This window comes from Peromyscus maniculatus, chromosome 10 (assembly GCF_049852395.1).
Source record: "Peromyscus maniculatus bairdii isolate BWxNUB_F1_BW_parent chromosome 10, HU_Pman_BW_mat_3.1, whole genome shotgun sequence".
Classification (NCBI taxonomy): domain Eukaryota; kingdom Metazoa; phylum Chordata; class Mammalia; order Rodentia; family Cricetidae; genus Peromyscus; species Peromyscus maniculatus.
In genome coordinates this window covers 97,173,664-97,196,039 of record NC_134861.1, presented here as the reverse complement: position 1 = coordinate 97,196,039, position 22,376 = coordinate 97,173,664, and the positions used below count along the sequence as shown (strand labels likewise).

Sequence of the window (22,376 nt, the reverse complement as noted above, 5' to 3'; positions counted from 1 at the left end):
GAAGGATGACTATTTAATAGACCTATGATCACCCTAAGTGACCTTAGACCCTGTCTTGAGCCAGGTTCTGGCAAGTCTCAGATATCTATGACTGACAGTTCTACACAAGTCAGGAACAGCTACACCACAAGTCTACAGTCTATGAGTGCTGGATTTGCATCAAACATTTTATGAAGCCTAAACACAGAAATGTATGTGAATTTATTTGTATAGTGTCAATTGCAATGGAAAAGTATCAGTTCACTTCTTTCATTCTGGATGGAAAAAAATCCCACACACTCTAAACAAAAATGTATTGTGGAGAACAAAGTGAGTATGAAATAACTTTAAATGAGGACCAAAAAGAATAATATTAAAAATGTCAGGTAACAGACATATGCATCACATACAACATTACTTTTTTTATTTAACTCTTGTTTTAACAGTTGAATTTTCTTCTTTCCACAACAAAATCCAAAATAATACACACCAAAACACAGGTCATTACAACCAGCATGGAAACTAATGGAAGCTACTTTCAAACACAGTTGATCACTTCAAAATAGCTAGTGTAGACTATCTTGTTACTATTATAGAGAGAATACATGTGCAACTATTTATCAATATACAAGACAGTATAAAATTATATCTATTATAAAAATGGCCAATGATAATAAGAGATTAATGATTACAATGAATGGAATGTGAATGGATTAAATGCTTGTAAGATGACCAAGCTCCAATAACTGGTTAAAATGTAAAAGGCATCTCTAGAATTTTTGTAACATCATTTAAAGTGGACAATTATGTAAAAAATAAGGCAATCTTTAAAAAACAGTAAGGACAAAAAAATTTTTAAACAAGTTAAGTGATACTATATTCATCAAATAAAGAAAACGACCTACATCATAAAGAAAATGACCTACTTAATGAAGTATTAAGTTTGATAAAAATTATTTGATATTGGGGCTGGAGAGATAGTTCAGTAGTTAAGAATGCTGGGTGCTATTGAAGAAGACCTCTGTCAGGTTCCCAGCACCCATATCCATACCTATATTACAACTACATGTAACTCAAGCTCTTGAGGATCTGACATGCTCTTCTGGCCTCCTCCACACACACCACATACAGAGACTCAGGTTCATGTAAAAAGTACTAAGATATATATAAATTATTTTGTTATCATATAACAGTGACTTGACTATCATAAATTCTTAATATATTGAACAAAGCATCAAGACATATTTTAAGAAATATATCAAACTTCATACATGCTGAGGATCCCTAACCCCAAAGTTAGAGATGTGAATTTGATACAAAGTCTGAAGTCTGATCAACGGACACCACAAATCAAAAAATTACACAACATAAAACTCTTTCATTCACAAAAACATTACAACATTGCTAAAATGTTATTATATGTTACATTATATACCGTATATAAAGGCATATACAAACTTGGGTCCAATCTGTAAGATATACCAAATATATGCAAATATATTAAAATCTGGGGAAACCACAAATATTCAATACTTCTGGTTCTAAGTATTACGGATGAGGGATATTCATTCTGTACCATACCAAAAAAGATCATTCATATCTTTTTTTCAAGTATTTGTGGAAGATTTACAAAAACTGGTCATATATTAGGTCACAATGGGAACACCAGGAAATCCTTAGGTTGAAAATCAACAGGGTAGACAGTTTAATAAGAACCCTGGAACCCAGTCTTCGTATTAGATCACAACCACAGTAAGGGCAGATTCCTTATCTTCCACTATTCCCCAAGTGATGTCTAACTACTCCGGGTTGTTTTCAGTAAGGACTTTTAGAAGTCAGTTTAGACAGAATCTCCCTTAGGCATTTTCTATTCACTGACCCCCCCCCCCACAACTCTAATTCTTAGCTATAAATTCCCTCTTGCCCATCCCAAACTTGGGAGTGGAGCCTACTGACCCTCTCTTCACTGCAGACTCTACTGATATGGCTCCTATACAACAGTCTTAAAAAAGTCTACAGTGCTTTCAGCGGATACTGTTTAACACACTTTAACAGAGAACTTACACTGAAATGGAGAGAACATTTTATCCGGAAGCCTTTTGAGAATCATGAGATTGATGAGGCTGAAGTGTGTGGTAGTTTGACACTCTTGTCTCCATCATCTAATTTAGTCTTCTGTTTGACCAGTATGTCCAATTTAAATTTTTTCTTGTGAACACCTCTAAGATATTAAACTACAATTAGTAGAGTTATCGTGTAAAAGAGCCTTTATTTTTCTTCTGTTGACTCTGGTTATTAAGATAACTTTGTTATTTAAGGTCAACTGGAGTTTGCTATTTCAGGTAGACCTAAATAGAATGTAAATACTGAACTTGAGAACATGGGAAAGAAGAAGGGGGTTGGGAGGATAAAAAAGGGCCATTTAAAAAATCATGATGCTAAAAGAACTGCTTTATCTGGGGAAAAAAAGTGATAAAGTATCTGAGTCAGCTCTAAGCTGAAATTCTCAAATATCAATGGCTAAATACATATTTAAGTATTCTTGGCTCCCTAATTTCTATGAAAGGAAAATAACTGTTTCTATTAATAAATGAGCTTTCATAAATTATTGGTATGAGGATAGTGTTTTAAATAGCTTTTTTCACAGGTCCTTACTAAAAAGTGACAGTTAAATAATCTAATTAACATTCAATTTAATGGCAAGGACTATACAAAGAAAGTAGCTGCATTTCAAGGAAAAATCTAGCAAAAGATATAAAGTGAATTATTTTGGTGACCAAAAAAATGTAATTTTGTCTAAATGAACAAAATATTGTAAGCATTGCTTCAAAATGTAAATTTAAAGACAGAACTGTTCAGTTGGAACCTCCTGCTTGCTCCTGCACTGTCTGAGAAGCCCCATTCCTGTCTCTCCAAACCCTGCCCACTCAGAGAATCTCCAAAGGAAAGGCACCAAAAAGCCCAGTTCTACATTCTTGGTGGCTAAGGCTGCTTCCTCCCCTGAAACTGCCAGCTGCCCAAGTCCCCAACTAAAGCATTCAGCTTTTACCATACTTGGGCACAAACCCAGCTTGTGGTGGACACGTCATTACCCCTCAACTACAACCTATATAATCTCCCTGCTTTAGGTTCAGGCATGCAGCTTCTCCAACCTCAATCTCTGGGACTGGAGAACCCGCCCAGGAGTTGCTTTGCTCAAACAAATCTATTGTTATACCTTTGCAATTAGGATTTCTTACTGTGTCCTCAGAGAAACCTATTTGGGGGGAGTTAGGGGGCAGAAAACCTATAAAGAACTAAGAACAAAGGCAGAAAGAAAAATAAATACTCAAAAAGAGCATCTACTTTAAAAAAATAAAAAACAAGTTGAACATACAACTGTTATTAAGAGACCCCATCTCAAAAATAAAAAACAAACAAACAAAAAAGGTGGAAAGTGATAGACACCTCATGTTGACCCCTGGCCTTGGCAAGGAACATGTGGGTGAGCACACTTGCCAATACATGCATACATATATCACACACTCACCAAATTAATATTATAAAATTAGCTTCAGGGGTTGGAGAGATGGCACAGTGGTTAAGAACACTGGCTGGTCTTGCAGAGGACAGTGATTCAATTCCCAGAACTTACACAGTGATTCACACCCATTTGTAACTCCAGTGCCAGGGGACTTCATGCCCTCTTTTGATTTCCATGGGCACCAGGCACACATGTGGTGTACATACACACAAGCAGAACACTCATACAATAAAATACACCAATTTAAAAAACAGCTTCCAATACAACGAGAAATTATTAATTTAAAACGATTGGTTTGTCATGCAGTATATTTATGAAATATGGGCTCTTTCTGAATTTGTCCAATAAAAGATGACAGTATTATGATTAACTTGAAAAGTATTTGGGTAACATAAGGAATTAATTCAGGAAATAAACTAACCCCTCAATATGAAAAATGACAAACTAAAATGTCTTAAAATTCTGAGCAAAAATATGGCAAAAACTTCTTTGCTATGGTTTGGTCTACTGGTTTTAGACCTATTTTGAGTGAGAGGAAAGAAAAGGAAGAAGGGAAACCCTTATACTATTAGCCAATTAACACTTTCCTTATTTCCATTCAGCTGGTTCTGATATATAGGTATTTGGTGTGTTTTACACACACCTCTCTATATTAGCAATGGTGTGAATTAAAATCGGCCTACATGGTTTATTTTCATAATGCCAGAATCTTTCATTCAGCTCACTGTCTTGGTCTGTTTTGTTATGTGCTTTCTTTTAATTTCTTCTGTTTTTTTACCTCTCTGTCAGTGGTTTTCAACCTCCCTAATGCTGAAACCCTTTAATACAGTTCCTCATGTGTGGTGACCCTCAACCATAAAATTATATTCGTTGCTACTTCAGAACTGTAATTTTGCCTACTGTTATCAATCGTAATGTAAACATGTGTTTTCTGACGGTCTTAGGTGACTCCTGTCAAAGGGTGGTTTGACCCCTGAAGGGGTCGTGACCCATAGGTTAAGAACCACTGCTCTCTATGTCCTCTCTTGGAACTATGGAGCTTGTTGGTATAAAAATAATTGTTAAGAGTAGGTGAAGCATGTGTGTACTTGTATGGGTTTTTTAAGATTAAGACGTCTTTTAAAAGGCATCCAAAAGAATAACTTCTGCCAAATGTTTGAGCATATCATGGAGACATACCTAACGTTTGTTAAATGCATACAGTGTAGTATTTTTAGCACTCTAAACAATGTGTTCTTGTCGGAACATCTTGGCTACGTTTATTGCACCGCGTGAAAAATTAACAATAACTCCCAGTGTTAATTTAACACGGCTGATATTCTGATTTTGTTTATAAATGTGATCCTGAAAATAGCTCCTACAGGTGCTCCCTTTCTGAGGGGCAATGCATCAGGCAAACCCAGAGACAGCAATACACACTCCTAAACGCCTGGTACTGCGTCCTCTTCTCGAACCTAAACTAATCTAATCGCCCCCCGCCCCCGTCCCCGTCCCCGCCACCCCCGTCCCCAGCGTTTCTACAACCTTAGACTATTACCGAAAAGTACTTCTAACAGCAGTGAGAAGAACACTGAAACCGTTCCCGGGAACACTTTCAAGCTCTTCACCCCTTTTGCTCCCGTTCCTGGTTTTACTGCACCTGGGACACAGTTTAACTCTCCGAAGCTCACTGTCCAGACACCACCTAGTGCCCGTCAGGTGGGCATTTTGTGTCCTGAGCGACGCCAAGAGGAGCCACCCAGAGCCCAGGCACCCAAGTGGATGGCCTCCGCCTCCTCCGAGAAAGCCCGGGAAGGACTGGGAGTCCCGGCTTTTCCCCGCGTGTTTCCGGACGGGTGGGCGTCCAGTCGTGGCCCAGCGGGACGGAGGCCGCTGCCCGCCCACGTCGGCCCGCCCGCCCCCCGAACTCACCTCCTCGCGCCCGGCCCACGCCGCCGTCCGCGGCCGTGTCGGACCCGCGCCTTCCGGCCCCGGCCGCCGGGAACCGCCTCGAGGCCGCGGCTCGGGAAGGGGCTTCGCCGCTCCGCGTCCACCAGACCCGGCTCGACGGAGACCCGACCAGACCCAGCCGGCCCGACGGAGCGACGCGCGTGGAGAGCCCGGCAGGCGCTCCCCGGCACCTGGCTGACGTCACTGCCGAGCGACAGCGGTTCCTCCGCGTGCCCTGCGCGCATGCGCGGCCGGGCCGCGGTTAAGCGGGGCGGGGAACTGAACTGGGGTAACCTGGGTCACCTGGCCCCGAGGGCGCTCCTGTTAGAAAACACCTCCCCGATGCTGACTGTGTGGTCGCTCGCAGTTTCCTTGGAAAGAGAATGCTCAGTTCAAACAGTTCCGTGAAATTTCGGGAAAACCTTGCGGCGATTTAACTGATGGAAGATCTGGACGCGTGTTAAAGGGAGACTTCAGTTTATTTCTGCAAGTGTGCTAAGGAGTCTCCAAACTACAAAACAGGCCACAAGCTAGGGAAGCATGACTAAAATTGTTCAGTGTGCACAACTGCGATAAAGATCTGTTCCCAACCAAACTCTTAAAGATATTTCTCTGTGTAGCTCTGGCGCCTGTCCTGGAACTCACTCTGTAGACCAGGCTGGCCTTGAACTCACAGGGATCCACCTGGCTCTGCCTCCTGAGTGCTGGGATTAAAGGCGTGCGCTGCCACCACCGCCTGGCTAAAACTAAAACTTTTTTTTTTTAATCTGAAGGACGCATGCATCTTGACAAACAAGGAAATATTTTATAAAGCTATTGGAAATTACACTGGGGTTATTGGGAGATTGACTAGTTGTGGTTTTCTGTCATGGTCTCCATCGGCTATGAAAAGCAGAAGCTTTGATGAAGGGTGAGGGCTCCACTTTTTTTTCTTTAGATTAAAATTATTTTTAAGGCCAGGAGGTGGTGGCCAGCACTCAGGAGGCAGAGCCAGGCAGATCTCTGTGAGTTCAAGGCCAGCCTGGTGTACAGTGAGGTCCAAGACAGGCACCAAAACTACACAGAGAAATCCTGTCTCTAAAAAACAAACAAACAAAAAAATATTTTTAATGTAAAAAGACATTAGGTTTTAAACACACATTAAGATTTGAACTCATTTTGAAATTATCTCTGAAAATTAGCATTTCTATTGTGATCTCCATATAAAATCATTGTTCATATATGTGTATATCCAACCGCTATGTCATAAAACAACAGGCAATAATACATAAAATCAAGTAAGATACACATCTTTTTTCCTGACACTAAGTGTAGTTGAAAGTTTTCCTGTGTCCTGTCTGGTCCTGCAGCTGCGCGGACCCAAGTAAACAACACCGAGACTTACATTACTTACAAACTGTATGGCCTAATGGCTTGGCCTTCTCGCTAGCTAGCTCTTACAATAACTCAGCCCATTTCTATCAATGTGTGCATTGCCACGTGGCTTCATGGCTCACTGGTACTTTCACATCTTGCTTCTTTTGGCAACAGCTGGCAATATCTGCTCCACTCTCCTTTCTTCTCTCTCTCCAGTTCAAATGTCCCACCTAACCTTCTACCTCACCATTGGCCAAACAGCTTTATTTATCAACCAATCAGAGCAACACATATTCACAGCCTACAGAAAGACATCCCACAGCAACTAAGTCTGTTTGTTTGTCTCAATAGTAAGCTCTGGACAGATAGGGATCTACTTTTTTTTTTTAATCCACCATCACCAGGCTCTAACATCGCTTTACACATAGCAGTAGGTACTATATAAATGGCATGGCCATTCCCTAGGCAGTTGTTTCTATTTAGATACCTTTCCCGACTGTGAAAAAAAAAACAAAAAAAACTGAGCACTTTTTTTTTTTTAGGGTAAATCTTACTTCCCTCAGAAAAATACCACTCAAAAATCTCTGCTTTCCTTATTCTTTATTTTTAAAATTGGTTCTTCCATAATTTCATACAAATATGTTCTTTGATCATTTTCTCCCCCATTACTCTCTTTCATTCTCTTCCCCCTTCTTCACCTGTTCCGCCCCTGACTTTTATGTCTTTCTTGTGTGGCCCACTGCATTTAATTAATCTCCCACCATGGGTGGGAGAATATTTACTTCTGTTCTTCCAGCAACCATTTAATGCCTACAGCTTGGTGAGAGCTATACTTATCTGCAAATTTCATGATTGTATTTTTCCTTGCAGCTGCATGTTATTCCATTGTATACATGCACCACATTTGTATTATTCATCTATCAGTTGAAGAGTATTTAGGTTGTTTCCATTTATTAGCTATTGTGCTCAGCAAGCATCTGTGCAGAACAATGTCAAGTCCTCTGGCCATACGCAGAGGAGTGGAGCTAGTTCATATAGTAGCTTTTTGAGCAATATTGGCTGTGCTTGGTTTCTTGCACATGGTCCCCAGTTGGTAGAACTATTCGGCATGAATTAGGAAGTCTTACCTTATTTCACTGAGGGGCAAGGAGGGGTTTTCTGAGGTTTCAATAGCACACACAATCACACCTTTCCCAGTTAGCTCTCTCTGCATCATGTTTCCTAACCAGATGTAAGCTCTGAATTACTGCTCCAGTGCCATGCTTGCCTACCTGCTGCCATAATCCCCACCCTGATGGTCATGGACTCACCCTCTGTAAGCCCCAATAAACCCTTTTCTCTGTAAGTTGCCTTGGTCAAGGTATCTATCCTTGCACAACAATAGAAAGTAACTAAGGTAAGTGTTATTTTCTCCTCCACTGTATGGGTGATGGATAAAAGCTATGTGAAACAATTCTACTCATTGTCTGCATTGTATCTTAGAGGAATAAAAACCTGCTGCGGGCCGCAGGAATATCATAAGAACTCAGCTGGTTATGGCAAAGTCACTACCTGGAGGAATCAGGGCATTCCTCCAGAGGAAGCCAAATCCCAAGGAGTTTTTGGTGTTACTTGGCTTGTTATATATCAGCTGTATTCTGTTATGAAAATCATGTGTGCCTTCATAGATTTCCCAATTGACTTTTCCCTAAGAAAGGCTAACAGTGTGGACTGATCACTCTCTGGACATACACATTCCAAGTATTTGGAGAACAGCCTCAGGAAAGGCTTTCTCTGGAATCAGATATCTCCCCTAGCCACTTTCAAGGACTAAAGGAGACATCACCCAGGTGGTCACCCAATTTCTGAGGATTAACAGTGATAACAAACCACAGGCGAGTCTCCTGACTTAAGGTAAATTCCACAAGGGGACACCACCTAGGTCAGGTAGACATTAAGTAATAGCTTTACACAATTTAGCTCAGACCCCTCCTTTCTTACAGCCTTACTAACTTTATAGACATCTAACTACTTACCTAACCACTTCTAGGAATATTTAGATAACCCTCTGTGCTAACAGCTATGCTCAGCCAGAACTCCCAGTTCAAGCCTCCCTGTAATTATCATTATTGGTAGCTTCCGGCCAGGTTCATCACCGGATGGAGGAAAGTACCTTATCAGAGATACCTCTACTCTCTAAGAACAGACTTAAGCATCCAGGCTACCTGTTTGAGAAGGCCTGGTGGATGTGCTAATTAAGCTTTACTTCCTCCTTTCCCAAACCTTTAACTATCACCAGAGGCATCTAGCTGTACACAGGTTGCCTAGCGACTGAGCACACTTTCCCCCACCCTGCAGAAAAACGGCAGATAGCTTGGACAGATAGGAGCCACAGGAAAAAGGAAGAGAGTTTTATTTTCTCCCATTAACCTAGCAACTTATAGATTCTTAACACTTTCTAAGATTATAGTTGAGCACATAAGAGCCCCCTTCTTAGATATTACCTGAATTTAGCCTTTAGTTAATTCATTTCTCCATTGGTCACTTCCCTTTGGGGCTGCAAGTGATAATTAACGGTTGTTGCCTCCCTATGTGATTCTTATCACCCCTCCATTTGACCCTGGAAGCCTGTTTTTGCACTGCTAAGGGAATACTGCTTGTAAGTGTATATATACCAGGACTTCCAGGGCACAGGGACAGAGAGAAGAGAAGAGAATGGAAAAACTAGATGGGTAAGAACTTGAGAGGAACAAACTGAGATGGGGAAGAAGTAGATTGAAGGGCTACAGGAGAGTACTAGAGAAACGAGATGGAAGATGAGGAAGAGCCAGATGAGAGAGAAGGAGACAGGAGAGGAAATGATATGGGAAGGAACAAGATGGAAGAGAACCTAGAAGAGGCAGAACAAGACGAAGGAATTAAGATAGAACTTAGAGGGGATCGCTGACAAGTGTAGAGAGAAATCAGGCTAAAGATGACCTAAATATGAGAGCAGAATATAAGCTCATAACTGTCACAGAATAATAAAGAATATGGACTAAGGAGTTTCGTTTTCATAGATTCATATCTTCCCATTAAAGATTAATTATCAGCTGGTTGTAGATTCTTCCCGGACCCTGGGAGGGGACTATCGAGGGGCTGGACCCCCTTAGTCTCTGATAAAAACCCATGGAACTGAACCATGCATGATTATGCCTAGGACGTCATGCAGGCAAATCCTTTGTGGCATATCCCTGTAGAGTGTGCCCACTAAGTACCAGCTATCAGGTCTACAAGGTTTTCCTTACCCAGAACTCAAGAAGGGTTGCTTTGTTTACCATTAGTACAAGAGAATTACTACCAATATTGGGGGGTGGAGTTGTGAATTGAGCATGGCACACTATTTCTCAGTGTTCAGCAGCCAATAATATTAACAGTGTACCCACATACTCTTTCCGACATTTTCCCTCTTCTGTCTTTCTCACGCTGCCATTCCTATTACCTATATGTTCCAAATGTCTACCTGTCCTGGAGTCTGTCCTGGATTATACTTCTGTGAGGAAAAGGAAAAAAGACTGTGCATGATGGGTTTGCTGAGAGTCTAAAAATGTATGTTTAGTGTAAAAAGCATATAAACGTGTTACTTGTGTCCTTCCTGGACACAGAAAGGAAGGTACTTTTCCAGGGTCTATGCCATGAAAAAAGGCAACTCTTTCTTACCATATCAAGTCTTTATTAAGTAATATACACATTATTACAGTTACAAAATTCTTGATTGTCCAGGAACCTTGGATATATAATATCTTAAATTATGCCCATTACAGAGAGGAGAATAACAGCAAAAGAGATTAGGATTGGCCTTCCCAGGACCAAAGTAGAAAAATATATGAACGTATATGTGAAAGGGAAAAAAAGAAAATGAATTCTGTAAAATTTTACAAGTTAAATGAGAAACAGTATAATAATAAGCATCATAAAAAGATGTTCTAGTGACCATAATAGATATATGGCACATGGTCGATACACATGGATACCACATAATGAATGCACTTCAAATTGAAGTTTGTTTACTTGTAACAACATGGTACACATACATAAATACATACACACAATAACCCTGGAATGCAAACTTCAATACCCAGGAAGAAAAAAATTAGCGTAGCATATCTAAAAGAGAATAAGATAGACATGGAGCCATCGGCGTTAAGGGAACACAACATGCTTCGTGTCTGTAGAAGTTGCTAGAAAGGCCTATCTGCTCAGCAGTTTGTTGGAGGTTTGATGTATCCTATGAAGTAAATAAATGCTTGAGAATTTAAAGAACAGCACTAAAGCCCAGGACTCTCTTCTAACTGTTCTCTACCTGATGGCTCTCAAAAGGCCAGGTTATTCAGCACTTTCTAAAAACAACTGTTCTAGCCTGGTGTGGTTACACATGCCCTTAATTCCAGCATGTAAGAGGCAGAGAGCAGGTGGATCTCTGTGAGTCTGAGGCCAGCCTAGTTTACAAAGTTAGTTCCAGGACAGCCAGGACTATGCAGTGCGACCATCTTTAACAACAAAACAACAACAACATATATTGAGATTTCTCCCATAAATTTAGAAAGACCCTCACCTTATGAAAATCATTGCTGATATGCAACTTTCAGCTGATCCCTTCCAATAACCCCTTAATACTGGAGGCCCCTTACACGAAACCGAACTAAATTTGCATTATACATTTACATTCTGAAATATAAGATTAAGGATACTTGAGAACTACATTCTAGATACAATGTAAGTCAAACCTTTACTTTTACAGAGCTTTTATGTATTTCAAAACTTCCTTAAAATACTGCTTCACATGTACACATTTGCTGAAAGAAAACTTCCACTGCATACTAAAATATTCAGTAAGTTTGTCTTATTCATTAGTTATTTTCATATTAGATTCAGTTGTAAATGAGACACATGGGAAAGAAAAACGGAGAAATTTCTATGCTAACAAAGAATTGAAAAGTCAAGTTTAGTGACAGATTAAGGCTCTTTCCAATTCTCCTACATTTTATCCTATAATTTATCTTTTTGGCTTTTCTTACCAAATTTCCAACAAAAGCTAAATAACACAAAAAATAAATGATATGGTTAGTCCCACAAACTCAGAATATAATAGCAAAAAGGGACAGCACTTAACATCTATCTCAACTGTTCATACACAGTTTAACAATGGCTACACATCTATACTTTGCTTTGGAGTTCTCTCCTACTTCGTTTTTGAGAAAAGTTCACCCCAGAAAGGTTGGTGAAATAAGACTCCTCTCTTAGAAGGAAGTTTGCAGTAAGCTCCCAAGTTACTTCTGAGTGGAAGGAAATGTCTGGTTTTCCTTAGCGCACTGTACAGGCCTGCCATTGCTGACTGCGGGGGCTGGACATGAACTCAGAGCAGCTTTTAGAGGCTCCTTCACGGTCTCCTGACGACTTGGGTAGGGCAGCAGCTGGGTGTACTTTCAGTTTTTTGGTTTTTTTGTTTGGTTTTTTTGTCTTCTGAACTCAGTATTTACATCTAGATTTCTCATATGAGAAAAAGTAAAACAATCTTCCTTGAATCATGGGTAAAGTTTACGTAAAATAAATTAAAAGTGCAGAAAACTATAACAATTGGTCACAAAGACCAGCATCATCACGTAGCCGGGCATATAAATACCATAACTGCCATTGTCCTACTTGACACCCACCTCTTGGGATCTCGGGAACACACATACAAACACTCGTGGATTATTACACATGGGCATTGGCACTTCCATTTCCTCCTCCACCTTCCAGGCCCTCTGCAGACTGGGAGGAAGGAGGCCGGGAACTTCTGGGGTGAGGCTGACCGTTGAGTCCCATTTGTGTGCCTAGACCATGACCCGTCTGGGATGCTGCATCATCCGATTCCCAGCGCTCCAACTCTTCCCGTACCAGGCGCTCCATCTGCTCCCTGTGGATCTCACTGTCACGACCCAGCCTCTCATCCTAACAAGGAAATCAAAGACATGGCAGAAACCAGGGCACTGCATGCTGTATGTTACATAATCTTCACAGAAACTGAGTTAGGAATTTTAGGTGAAATAAGCTGTAGTTATGTAAGACTGCAGCTAGAGACAGTGTGCAATAACAGTTCTGAGAGTCCACAGAATGATTCCTCACTTAATTGTATCCCCCACTGCTGGTAGTATTCTCAGAGGGTGGATTATCAAGAGTCGTGCCTCCAGATTATTATTTGATCTAAGGTTACATGAGGAGGAAGACAAGCATCACGTTAAGTGTTATGACATGTGATGACTACCTTTATGCTCTACAGAACTAAAGAATGTTTCTGCTTAAGGGGGAAAAAATCTGAAAATAAAAGTGAACAGAAACAATATTTGTGAATTATGTAAATGTAACTTTAAATGGTTTTTATTCTTCTTCAATATTTCCAAATGGAAGGTGTCATGGGTGCCCATCTCTATCAATGAATACCTTGTCCCCCAGGGAGCTTAGGCTCACGACTACCTACCTCAGCCACCCCATCCAGCAGCCGCCCTAACACCTCTCGCCTCTTCAGCTTGGCCCGCTCCATGATCTCAAGCTTGACAATGACAGCATCAATCTTGGACACGATGCTGCCTATGGAGTGCTCCATGCGGTCCACACGTCTCACTAGTCTGCAGGGGATGACATCGGACACAGCAGGTCACGTCTCCTTGTCCTTCAACCCACCTGACTCTTCCACAGAAACGCCAGACAGCGTGAAACAGGAAACACTTTCTAAGTGTTCACAAGACTTAGAGACAAACTGTTATAAGCTGCCTGTGGGAAAGATAACCTCCATCCTCTTGCCAGTAAAACTGTGTCTAAATGAAATTTCATATATGTCATTTTGTGTTACAAATTCATCCACACATACAGAGTTGCTTTTCATAGCACAGCACTGAATAGTGGCTATGCCAAACAACCAGTAGGAGATCATGTAAATAAACAATTCACCTATACAATAGGTGTCTAAGGTGACACCAGAAATTGTACTGTGTCACATTTCCTCAAATAGAATTACAAGTTAATAAAACTGTTAGAAAATAGGGTGCTCTTTTAACATCTTTTTTTTTTTTTTTTTTTGGTTTTTTGAGACAGGGTTTCTCTGTGCAGCTTTGCGCCTTTCCTGGATCTCACTCTGTAGACCAGGCTGGCCTCAAACTCACAAAGATCCGCCTGGCTCTGCCTCCCGAGTGCTGAGTGCTGGGATTAAAGGCGTGTGCCACCACCGCCCAGCAAAGATTTGTTTATTTATTATGTATACAGTGTTCTATCTGCATGTACCCCTGCAGATAGGCACCAGATCTCATTACAGAGGGTTTGAGCCACCATGTGGTTGCTGGGAACTGAATTCAGGAGCTCTGGAAGAACAGGCAATGCTCTTAACCACTGAGCCATCTCTCCAGCCCGCTCTTTTAACATCTTATTATTTTGAATGAAAATATTTAAATGCCTTAAAACATGTCAAATGGCAACAATTTGAATTCTCCCTCCCTGGCCCCTCTCCTTGTGATCCTAGTGACTGAAGAGTGTCTCACATACTAGGTCAGTATACAACCACTGACTGTATGACCTGGGGACAACCTCTCAAATGCTAGTATAAGAATACTAGCAGGGTGGTGGTGGCACACGCCTTTATTCCCAGCACTTGGGAGGCAGAGCCAGACGGATCTCTGTGAGTTTGAAGCCAACCTGGTCTACAGAGTGAGTTCCAGGACAGGCACCAAAACTACACAGAGAAACCCTGTCTCGGAGGGGAAAAAAAAAAAAAGAAAAGAAAAAAAGAAAAAACACAAAAACAAAAGAATACTAACAAGGATAGTTGTCAAAAATTATTTTTAAAAATTCAATCCTTTTAAAGGTCTAGAAGTCTTATGAATATAAGACAAATGAAAACCATTTATCAAAAAGGCAAACACAGAAAAGTGAGAGCTTGTGGCATTTAAAAATGCACGACTCACATATCTTCAGATAATACTTTCCCCAGGTTTGATGAGAAACGCTGCAAATCCGAGACACTCAAAATGACAAGTAGGATAAACTCAGAGCTGCACATCTAGACACACACAGTGAAGGTACACAAAGACAAAATGACAAGTAGGATAAACTCAGAGCTGCACATCTAGACACACACAGTGAAGGTACACAAAGACAAAATGACAAGCAGGATAAACCCAGAGCTGCACATCTAGACACACACAGTGAAGGTACACAAAGACAAAATGACAAGCAGGATAAACCCAGAGCTGCACATCTAGACACACACAGTGAAGGTGCACAAAGACAAAAGCAAAGAACGAATGAAAGCACCAAGAAAACAGCTGGTCTTTGATGTACAAAGAATTTCACTGAGCTGCATTCTCAGGAGGGACACAGTGCATCTCACTGAAGATAAAGACATAGTGAAAGGAGGCCTGATCTACTGGGACTTACTTGTTACGAACATGTATGCACCTAACAGCTTCAAAATACACTGAGCGGAACCTTCTTGAATTACAGGGATACGTGAATAATAATGATAGAGAGGTGATTACCTCACTTTCAAAAGCAGAAGTAAACGTGCAGAGCATCAACAGGAAACAGGAGACAGCAACCGACAGCCATCTACAGAACCCTGAGGAGCAGCAGAATGAACATTCTCCTCAAGGACAGACCCTGTGTTAGGCCGTAGGACATGTAGGACTGACACACACATGTAAAAGGAGACACAGACTCTAAAATTTGCTAAGATGTTTTGGTTGGAAAGAACACAGAGGATATTAATGTTTTCTCTGCTTCCATACTTTCTGATAATGAAGATCTTTTATGAAAAGAAAAATACTCTAAAACTTATTTGAAAGAAATGATATTAGTCACGAAGAGAAGTAGATGTCTAACTCCATGAGAAGCCGCGTCATCTCATGTTGACCCTGGTCAACAAAGCTGGGAAAGCGTTTGTACTTACACCTGGAACTCTTCATAGGAAACCCCGCTGGAGATGCTGCCCCTTCTCCTGGAGCTATGCCCACTGTCTTCGTCATCCTCCTCCTCAGAGTCATCCAGGCTTCTTGGGAAACTTCTGCTGCTCATGGGACGTGGTAAAGAGCTATGTTCCAAGTCCAGGTCCTCCTAAAGAATGTGCAGTCTTCCAGTGAGGGGCCAACATACCAAGACTTCACAAAAAATTTTACCAAGCTCTTGGGCCAGGAGAAAATGGGTTGTCCTCCAGACTGGTTTTCTACAGTTATTTCATGGATTGACATTTTAAAGCAGGAATAAACGAAGTGAATAAACAAGCTACCAATGTGTAGGCTGAGGGTGTACGGAGGGAAAAGGAGGAAGAGAAAACAGTAATTAGTACATGGGGATGCTGATCCAGTCATCCCCTAAAGTGCTCACCCTCTCTTTTTCCAAGTCATCTCTCATCTGTTGATGCTCACGTTCCGTCAGTTCCTGATCACCATCCTGGTCATATTTAGTGAATATGGCCTCAATTTCTGCATCCGTATGGCCTTTCCTGAAAGTTTTGAGAGGACTGAGGTGAATTTCTTTGGTGCATGGTCCAGGCCGACCACTGAAACATCAGAACGCAGGAGGAAGGGAGACATACAGCATGTTCCAGAGAAATACCTGCTTCCCCAAATGAAAAATATTTCTCTACCAGTACTTGGGGAAGAAACATCTTCTCGTCAGCCACGGATTAACATGTACAATAGGCACTCCCAGGGTCTAGCAGTGCGGCCCTCACCCTTTCAGGTCCTGTCGAAGCTCATCAAAGTTTAACTTGCCCCCACCTTGCCGTAGACTCTCTGAAATGTCATCTACAGTATTTCTTTTAAGTTTTAGTTTGACCAATGCTTTTTGGTAGCCCTATTGAAAAGAAAAGAAAAAAAGACATGATTTTGGTTTTATTCTCCTTTTGTCTTTCAGTTATAGTGAAATCAAAGTTCAGCACTTGGTAGAAGACAGCAATTCAAGAAAAATGTGTTCCTGAATGAGTAATGAATGTAATCTCAGTTTTCTATAAAACTTGTAGAAAACTCAGTATCTTTCAATAAGTCAGGAACTAAGGACCTTTTCCATATGTATGTGTTTGTGTGTGTGTGTGTGTGTGTGTGTGTGTGTGTGTGTGTTTACATTTGAAATATAAAGTTAAATATGTATGTTTATATTTCAAACGTATACCACTATGAATCCCATAGCTGTTGGCTCCCCAGAATGCAGGGAATGTGAAGCAGCTATGGGCTGTTTATTTTTCATATAATAGTAAGAAATTTTCTTATAGGTAAAAATATATTTTTTAAAGCCAGTGAAATAAGCCTGAGGATTTTCCAGAAACTAGAGGCAATGCTAAAGAAACACTCTAGTGATCAAGTGTCTGACAGTCATTTGTGAGCCCGGGTTCAGACCCAGGACTGCAGAAATGAAGCAGGGAGAGAGTTTGCTTTGTGTGGTAAGCAGAGCTGAAATTTTGCAAAGTGGAATGAGCAATCAAGAACAAAATTAATTGTTTTGTGAGCTTTAATTTATTAAAACATTAAAAAATCACCTTGGTATGAATTTATTTATAATTCTATATTCAGTATTTATAGAAATATAAAACCAACTCCAATATTTACTAAGGCAAGGAAACTTAAACTATTAAGAGCTCTGAAAACAAAAGTCTTTAACTTCCTTGTAAACATATCCAGGATTCTGAACAGGGCTTGACTTCTATGATGCAGTCACCTCCCTTAAATGTAAGCTGAACACACTCGCTATGTTGGTGAATTATCATACCCTCTCTACAGATAGATCAGCTCCTAATATTTTTTATTTTTCTCACCTATTATTGAAAAACATCTCTCTATTTGAATGATAATGGCTCCCATCATATCATACATTTAAATGCTTGGTCCACAGTTGGTGAAACTATTTGGAAAGAACTGGGTGTGGCCTTGTTGGTACGTCACTGGGGGTGGGTAGCCTTTGAGGTTTCAAAAGCTCACACCATTCCCAGTCTCTCTCTCTCTCTCTCTCTCTCTCTCTCTCTCTCTCTCTCTCTCTCTCTCTCTTCTCTCTCTCTCTCTCTCTCTCTCTCTGCCTCCAACTCACAGATAAGATGTGAACTCTCAGCTACTGCTCAGTACCAGGTCTGCCTGCCTGATGCCATGCTCGCCACAATCACCATCATGGGCTCAGCCTCTGAAACTCTAAGCAAGTCCCAATTAAATGCTTTTCTGATAAGTTGCTTGGTCACACTGTCTCTTCGCTGCAACAGAACAGTGACTGAGATACCCTGCTAACAGTTACTTTAACGTGACGTTATTTGCAAGCGTCAACATATATTCATTATAATGTGTATTATTTATTTGTTGATAAACTGATCTTAGCTAAATTACTTCAGCTGTCTGCCTGGATCCTTCACACAGTGGCTGTGACTACTGTCCCACTGTAAAGTATTTCTTCTACAACCATGTTTCTTTTTGCCATTGTTTCTCTGCTGTGCTTTTATCTTTGTTGGCCCATTCTCTTTTTCTCAGCCAGGCTTCTCACTTTAAAAAAATATTTTATTTATTTATGTGTGTGCATGCATCTGTGTATTTATGCACAAGTGCCCGTGGGGTCTCACAGAGGCCAGAAGGCGTCAAGATCCCTGAACTGGAGTTACAGTCAGTTGTGAGCTTCCACGAGGGTGCTGAGAGCCAAACGCCAATCTTCTGAAAGAGCAGCAAGTGCTCCTAACCACTGAGCCGCTTCCTCTGCTCTCCTTTTCATTAAAAGATGCAGGGGGACAGGAGAGCAACACCACCTGCTGTGTGGTGTGTGAACTAAAGCAGAGCTGTGCAGTGGCCGGTCAGCAACAGAAGGAAGGGTCATAACCTGGCCACTGAGGAAGATACACACGTTACTTAGGTGGTCATCTGTAGACTAAATAGCTAACAGATCGCACTTTGCGACAAAACAAATTTGAATCCTGTTGTTGAAGGCCTGATGTTACATAACAATGTAGTAATTGAATTTCATAAATATCAAAACTCTGCAAGTGGAGTGCTTATGTTCACACTAAAAAGAGGAGTCAAACGCCATCACCTGTGGAGTAGAACCCAAGACAACGGGCACTCAGGGTCTGTCCAAGAAACTTCATGTAACTGAAGTTTTCCCTTAAAGCAGAATTCACACATAAGGGGGCTTAAGCTTAACAGAAAAGAAGTAAAGCAGCGGCGATTCCACCCTACCATGACGGGAGGGTGTTGTGTGCTCTTATTTATTTTTATTTAAGCCCAATGGAGCCACAATGAGAAGAACAAAGCACTTCCCTACCATCTAGTTAACGATTACTATGACACATTTGTTGAGAAGGTATGAAGGAAGTCCTCAGCCCCCAAGCTGTGGCCTGATCAGGAAATTTTCTTCCAGTTTTCTACACAGAAAGGCTAGAGGTGAAAGGAGAATCACTGCCTCCTTCTGTCTCAGTTCAAGTGGTAACAGAGACAAGGGTGGCATTAGATGCGTGTGTCCCAGAACCCCCGCCCCCTTTTCAGCCTGTTGTGAACTCAGGATTCTGGGGCACCGAGTGATTAAGAACCAAAAAGATTATTTTAAAATTGAATTGAGACCATAAAAGAATCCTCAGAATTTAAGTCCTAGCCTATCTATCAAGCCTCTCGCCAAAGGAAACATTTATTTCTAAAGTAAAGAGATCTATCCTTCACTTCAAATAACTTCAGGGAATCAGTGTTGATTTGGTAAGCTGATTAAAATAATGTTCCTTTTACGTAGGAAAAAAGTTGTGGGGATTGGGGTATAGCCTACCTTTCTGATAAGGTCTGAGAGTTCCATTTCTGCCTTCTGCTGGGCCAGATCCGACTTCACTTCCGAGTAAGTGTCATTGATGATGGCCAAAAACATGTTCTGTTTGTAAAACAGAGGACGAAACTCAATATATATTTTGAAAGCAGTCTAAACACTGACACATGCCTTTTCATTCACCTTTTTACCAAAGCTGAATAATCATAAAGTCACTGGTAAGTTTCACTCTCATACTCTTTGAAGCATTTCTCCACTAAGTCATACCAAAGGAAGTCTCACTTATAAAGCCACGCTGTGCTGGTTGGCTGTGGTCAGCTCAACACAAACTAGAGTCCCTTGGGAAGAGGGAACCTCAACTGAAAAACTGGCTCCATCGACTGGCCTGTAGGGGGGGTTTGTGAGCATCTTCTTGACTGGTGATTGGTGTGAGAGGGCAGTGGCCAGCACTAGCCATGCGCCAGGCAGTGGTCCTGGGCTGCATAAGCAAGCATGCTGAAGACGCCATGGGAACAAGCCAGCATGCAGCGTAGTCTCTGGTTCAGTCAATTCCTGCCTCGGGTTCCAGCCTTGATCTCCTGCACTAACTGTCTTCAGTGAAGGACTGTATGCAGCATGTAAGGCAAGTAAACCTTTTCCTCCTCGTGTTGTTCTTGGTCAAAATGTTTTATAACAGAAGTTAGAACACATTTTTTTGACATATTTTGCAAAGAGACAATAAAAAGCTACAAAGTATTAATGTATTTATGTACAGATGGAAGAATTATTATTGTTTTCTACTTTTAAAACACTGAAGTTACTGTGTAGAACAATCGAATTAATTAAACTTTTTTCAAGTTTTGCCATACACTCAGGTGAGGTACATGGGACATATTTTAAGAATTGAAATGACTTCAGTAACAGGCACAGAGTAGACCCCGTATAAAGACCAAGAAAATCTTTGTGAAAAGATGAAGACTTCAGAACTCATCAAACTCGGGTTCTTGTCTTGGTGTGACTGGGAAGAGATGACAGGAATTACCAGGAAATCAGGAAGAGATCAAACAACAACAACAGCAGCGCCCAGGAAGGAAGCAGAAGACAAAGGAAACCCCACCGTTTGCCTCCTACTATGTACACAGCTGGGCTCCCCAACAGCCAACCCTGCCTGTGTTAAAACAACTTCCACGGCAGCCACCATGTCAGACCTTCCAACCGGAACCCTCACACAACAATGAAAGGAAGCACCCTGACCCAGTCAGCTGAACCTCGTGTGTGGGTAACCTGGAATCTCGAGCCCCAGAATCATCTAAAACCCGGGAAGGGAAGCCTGTGATCTGGGGCTCTCAGGAAACCCGAGCTCACTCTTCAAGTGGAAACTCTGTAGTAAACTTCCACATCATCCGTCCCTCACTTGTAACTCTTCCTTGACAGAGACACGAACCAGGGAGACAGGGCAGTCTAATCCAGCTTCCACATCCAGCAAACATGGCATGGCCCACACATGTTGTCTGACCTGTGTGTAAGTGTTGTGTGAATGCAGGTGTGCATATGTGTGCACCAACAAGTGCACAGGCAAAGGCCAGAGCAAGCGTCTTTTCTTGTCTCCGTCTTACTGTCTTGAGACAGGATCTCTCACTAACCTGAAGCTCACTCATTGGCTACATTGGCTGAACAGCAAAATGTAGGAATCCACTTGTCAACACCCACTTCCTGGTGCCCCGGAAGGTGGAGGGTACTGTGCGGGCACAGGCAGCCATTTCTGGCATTCTACTTGACTGCTGGAGATGCAAATTCAGGTTCTCATGTTCTCAGAGCAATCATTCTTACCCAATCAGCCATCTCCCAAGACCGTGTCTGACTTATTTTAAAATATAATTATGTCTTTGCTGTTTGAGATTATAGTTTAATACAAGTGTTTGGTTGTTTTTTTGTTTTGTTTTGTTTTGTTTTTTTAACAGCACCTCCCTTACCTGTGTACCAGGCTGGCCTCAAACTCACACATACCTGCCTGCCACTTTCTCCTGAGCGCTAGGATGATTTGGCCCACTCGTTTTAAGAATTTGTCCTGCATTTCTTTTCTCTTTATGTATGTGTTGGGAGGCAGCCCAGGTATGCTCACCCATACAGGTGTGTGTGGCAGCCACAAGGATGCCTTCCCACTCACTTCTCCCTCCACCTGATGTATCCACACGGGGTCTTTCCCTTGAACCAGAGCTTCCCTCATTTGGCTAGTCTGTCTGGCCATTTGTTCAAGGGATCCTGTTTCCATCTCTTTGAGCTCTGGGACGATAGGCTGGCTGCCATGTCTGAACCACATTCACGTGGGGGCTGGGGACCTGGACTCGGACCCCTAGGCTTGAGCAGAGAGCACGTCACACACCCAGCCCTGTCCCTAGCTCCTTGCATTGCATTTGTAAGATGGAAAAAGTAACAGTGCCGCCCTTAAAAACTGCTTGTGTTGGTTAGTGAGGTAATCCACGCCGTGCTCAGGAACAGCGACAGTTCTAATCACTACAGCTGCTGTCACCCACCAATCTCTACCTGCTTTTCCTAACATCGTCCCTCCCCGGAGGTAATGAGTATTCCCGTGAGTTTGCCACACACTTTCTCAAAGCACCTAGTAAACCAGCTCCGTCTCCTGCACGCTGTTTGTATCTGGCAACTGGCTTATAGCTGCAGGGGTATAGTTAACTATGTCTGCTTTCCCCACACAAATCCACAGAATCAGAGGAAGTCCAGGCTCTGTTTCCCTTTTCACGGCTCCCTTGGCTGTATAACACATTACCGAGTGCACAAACACTGTAGTTTACACTCTATATGACACTGACCATCTGTATAAGAATAC

The 22,376-nt window shown here is 41.7% G+C and overlaps 2 protein-coding genes across 7 annotated transcripts in view; both read right to left on the bottom strand.

Annotated features, from left to right (window-relative positions):
• Positions 1 to 5,644, bottom strand: part of LOC102923476 (THO complex subunit 2-like) — a 36,036-nt gene extending 30,392 nt beyond the window's left edge. For 3 of the 6 annotated variants that reach the window (XM_076545626.1, XM_076545628.1, XM_076545629.1), the window contains exon 1: positions 5,414 to 5,644. The gene's annotated coding sequence lies outside the window, so the exon portion shown is untranslated. 6 annotated transcript variants of the gene reach the window in all.
• Positions 5,645 to 10,457: 4,813 nt separating this feature from the next.
• The window catches only part of Pkd2 (polycystin 2, transient receptor potential cation channel), a 44,781-nt gene continuing 32,862 nt past the window's right edge, over positions 10,458 to 22,376 (bottom strand). The window contains exons 10-15 of the mRNA XM_015994243.3: positions 19,556 to 19,654; positions 16,509 to 16,630; positions 16,160 to 16,277; positions 15,726 to 15,889; positions 13,266 to 13,413; positions 10,458 to 12,739 (exon numbers count right to left, since the gene is read on the bottom strand). Coding sequence (XP_015849729.2) covers positions 12,503 to 12,739; positions 13,266 to 13,413; positions 15,726 to 15,889; positions 16,160 to 16,277; positions 16,509 to 16,630; positions 19,556 to 19,654 — 888 coding nt within the window. The 3' untranslated portion in view covers positions 10,458 to 12,502. The remainder of the gene's footprint in view (positions 12,740 to 13,265; positions 13,414 to 15,725; positions 15,890 to 16,159; positions 16,278 to 16,508; positions 16,631 to 19,555; positions 19,655 to 22,376) is intronic.